Here is a 4,197-nt window from a genome sequence, read left to right on the forward strand (position 1 = left end):
ACAAATGTTGTCTTTTTAAATTCATTGTACTCACGTGACGTCTAAGAGTAAGAGTGCAATAAATATTTTCATTGAAACGATGAGAATCGTGTGAGAATCGTGATCTCAATTCTTACGGAGGAAAATCGTGATTCACATTTGAGCAAGAATCGTGCAGCACTAGTTGTAATAACTGTGTTCACAGGTGAACCTGCACCAACAGATGGGGAGCTCATGGGGCTGGCAGGTCATTTAATCTTTCCAAAACACTGATCAAACCTGATGAACGGCTTATACAAGTTTAATTCATCATTTTCAGCCTGAGATGAATTGCCGCTTGACAGTGACAGGAAACAAATTAAATGAAAAGAAGAGGAAAACTAATATGCATTCATCACATTGCGATTCCTAGTAGTTTTAATCAAACATTACCCCACACTGGATCAGTGACAACTCAGTCGGTCTATCCAGCATGCTAGGCCCAGGTCTGCACTTTTCTATGTCAAATACTGATATGTACACAATTACATTTTATGATCAGTCTGAGAAGTTCTCTCTTATTTGCAAAACCCTTTTTTCCAACCAGCTTATGTGTAGTATGTAACGGACACACCAAAAACAAGAACTTAGAAATGAGGAAATAAATTGAATAGACACATGGTTGAACATTAGCATATTATGATGTGCCTGAAGGAGAACACATGCGGTTTCCCAGCACCTCTCATACGTTTCATAGTCTTTTAAATATGATCTTTATGCATAATATTATGATGTATGACTCAGGAATTTTGCCAAAAGGGATGTTCCACAGAAAGGCGGAATTTGAGGCTTGGGGGTTTTTTCAATAAAAAAAAAAATGCATTTTGTGCATTAAAAACTACAAACCTCGATACTGTTATACATTTATTGCATCTCCTCATAAAAGCCACGTGACACAAAACCATACACCAAATGTCGAGTGACGTCTCCTGAAAGGGGGCGTCGACTGCTTGCAACAGGTTAGAGCAACCAGGAAGTAAACAACCATGGTTTGACCCAGCGCGATAACTTACAGAAAACATTTAGTATTAACTTATTACAATTCCCCAAAACTATTTTGGGCTTGATAAGTCACGAGGATGTCAGCAGAAAAGGTAAATATGTGAAAAGGTCTGACAGATCCGCTGATATCTTCCGGTAATGGTCTATCTATGGTTTGAAAGACATAACCCTGAACATGCCAAAATAAAAACAGTTCATTATGACCGTGGTGTTACAATGGCGAGTCATGTAATTCTCAGGAACATAACAGAAGTAACTCCGTGTATATTGTTTACCGTGACTTTTAACCTTTTGTACAAAAAGGCCTAGAGTTTTGGGAAATTTAAATATGGGTATGTTTACCTTATTCGTTGAAGAACCATACAGGCTGATTTCATTCAAGTTATTACAATATGCACTAAAAACGCTAAGAAATACACCTATTGTTAGGCTACATTCTGTTTTTTCCTGCACAATACTCACTGTTTTACAGAACTTTCTGAATCATTGAAGTTCTAGCAAAGTGAGCTAACATACACATCCATCAAGATTCATATTACTCTAAAAATAATAATAATGACAATATTAGGTTTAGCAGACTTTGTGTATCCACTCACGATGTCTCCACACAGACTGTATGCACTTTATTAACGGTGTAGGAAGCTACAAATCAAAGATGTCTTTCAGCCATAGTCTGTAAAAGATGAATATTAAGCTTTCAACTTCAATTCAGCACCTTAAATTAAAAAAAGTATAATAAGAAAGTGATAGGCCACATTTATATTGATACTAAATAATAAAGTGAATATAAGTGAGGTGATATCTCATCACAGCTTCATTGTTTTTCAGCTCAGACACCTCCTGATGTGTGATTAATTGTTGAATTGTAACCTTCTGGTCTTGTGAATCATAATTAACACTTAAAGATTAAAGTTTTCACACTCTAATCCTAACGTTACAGAGTGTATGATCTTATGCATAGCTCTGACTTTAAAGATATTGGTTTGTGATCCTAGTGCTGACGTGTGTGATCATTTATTTGTCAAAATTGCTTTTGTTTCCCTGCTTGGCCTGTGATTCACACTCCTGCTGTTGAGCTTTTGGGTCGTACACCAGTGTGATCCATAACACACACGCTGTTCAGCTGTCATATCTCCTGCCCGTATTTCCTTTTTTTATCTGAGCCACACATCATGAACTGAGCTGTTAGGTTTATGGGCTCTTTAACTACCCCACTGTTAGATCTCATTGGATTGAATTAATTTGTCTTTTTAGGCAGGGTTAGGTCGAATTCACCCTGGGGTTATTGCATCGGTGGTCTTCGTCTCTGTGGCGGCAATACTTGCTGCTCTATTGATCATCCGAAAATACTGCTACCCAGTCAAGTAAGCAGACTTTATAAATGAGCGTGTATGAGAGTATTTCAAATCCTCAGTGCAGTATGAACACATCACCCTGGTCTGTCACTTGCTTTCAGTGAGGCGAGTTACAGATACTCCACGCTGAGGGGAATGGAGGAACAGGGTTCAGCCATGACAGAGGGGGGGGACACGGGGCCCTGCACAGTGGGAGAGGAGTCGGATGAGGTCAGTGCTTCATGGCTACCCTGACTATATTTTTCATTTTTCACTGTTGTGTATCCCACAGAAACACAACACAGCTTACCCTATCTCTTCACACGTCATGTTTTTTTTTCTCATGACAGGATCTTCTGGAATAAGTGTCCGAGGGGGATGCTGCAGGACTGGCTGAGTTTATTTTGGATGAATTGTGTGCTTAAGGACTTCAGCAAAAGATTGTTTTCCTTGTAGATGAATCCTTTGTTCCACTCAACATCAGAAACAAGTAAGAAAATACCCATCATCTTTTTCTTCAAGCTCAAATGTGTTTTCTTGTCAAGTCTAAAAAACCCAAATCTTAAACCTATTATATATAGAGGAATTGAAAAGCACCAACTTCTCATGTTTTACAAAATGTTTGGATTTTTTTTATTCACTGGGCAATAATATAAAGACTGAATCTCCTATAAAAGAGATGATTTAATTTTCAGACGACTGATTGATTCAATAATGGATTTGTTGCACCTGTGGATTATGTTTCGGGATTTGTATTCTTCGCCTGGCTCGATTTCTTATGAGAGTGTTATTTCCTTATGTTTAATGCAATTTCAGTCAGACAACTCACATGTTTCTTTAACATGTTTATTAGAAGCAGTATATAGTTGAGTTTGGCGACTAGGCTCGGGCATCATCACTCCATAGATATACATAGCACTATGAGTGATGATTAAATAACTATCCCCTGAGCCTACAGGTGGAAGCTGGGGTGGTGGTGGGGCAGGCAAGCAGCAGCGACGTCGAGGTAGCTTCAGCAATAGCAGCAGCAAGCAATGCATGGAGAAAGATCTGACAGGTTAAATAGAGCGGCGTATTAAGCAGAAATCTGTTTGGTTGGTTGTAGAGTGGCAAGAAGCGTTATGTATGAATGCAGCTTAAGTGCTCGAGTTGACGGGCTGAACTAGCTCGCAGGCTTCGCCCCATTTCTTAAATCTGTATTCAAATGTTGTTCCCTCTGTCAGCAATGTATCAACAACTACACACACATTTATATCAGTATTTCTCTGTGTTGTGGTTGACATGATGATGACTGCAGGAGTTAAGGGGAGATGCTGAGCATCACCATGAATTTTGTAAATGGACATACAAATGAAATAAAAGGGGAAAAATGCCTCCAATGTTTTTAGGCTGTAAACTTTAAATGTTATGTAAGCCAACTAGACAGACAGTTGATCACTCTTCCTCCTGTACATTAGCAGATCAAGTGTGAATGAATGTTAAATAAAGAATGCTGGATAAACTTGCATCTCCATGAGCTCTATAAGCTATGCAAAGACTGCCTTCTTCATGTCGTGAATTGGCAAGCTGATGTTTAATATGGCAATTGGCAAAGTTTGACATTTAACTTATACAAACATTCGGAAGTTGTACATTTGACTCATACAATAACCCACCTTCGAGTGATGCTCAGTTCCTCTTGCTTGCGCCGGACTGAAAACTGTCTGACTTCTCTTCACCTGCAACTAGTGGCCTTATCAAAGCCGGATTGGTCAGATGTCGATTCATTGCAACGGTTCGGGGGGGAGTGCGCGGAGACTGCGCTGAAAACTTGCGGAGAACAAGCCGAGCGCATAAGCCGAGG

The 4,197-nt window shown here is 39.3% G+C and overlaps 1 protein-coding gene across 1 annotated transcript in view; it reads left to right on the forward strand.

Moving 5' to 3' along the window:
* Positions 1 to 967: 967 nt before the first annotated feature.
* LOC104955206 (protein FAM3C-like) overlaps positions 968 to 4,197 on the forward strand; it is a 48,358-nt gene continuing 45,128 nt past the window's right edge. The window contains exons 1-4 of the mRNA XM_010782455.1: positions 968 to 1,112; positions 2,275 to 2,384; positions 2,477 to 2,585; positions 2,705 to 2,844. Coding sequence (XP_010780757.1) covers positions 2,811 to 2,844 — 34 coding nt within the window. The 5' untranslated portion in view covers positions 968 to 1,112; positions 2,275 to 2,384; positions 2,477 to 2,585; positions 2,705 to 2,810. The remainder of the gene's footprint in view (positions 1,113 to 2,274; positions 2,385 to 2,476; positions 2,586 to 2,704; positions 2,845 to 4,197) is intronic.

This window comes from Notothenia coriiceps, unplaced genomic scaffold, assembly GCF_000735185.1.
Source record: "Notothenia coriiceps isolate Sejong01 unplaced genomic scaffold, NC01 NC01_scaffold00024667, whole genome shotgun sequence".
Taxonomy (NCBI): Eukaryota; Metazoa; Chordata; class Actinopteri; order Perciformes; family Nototheniidae; genus Notothenia; species Notothenia coriiceps.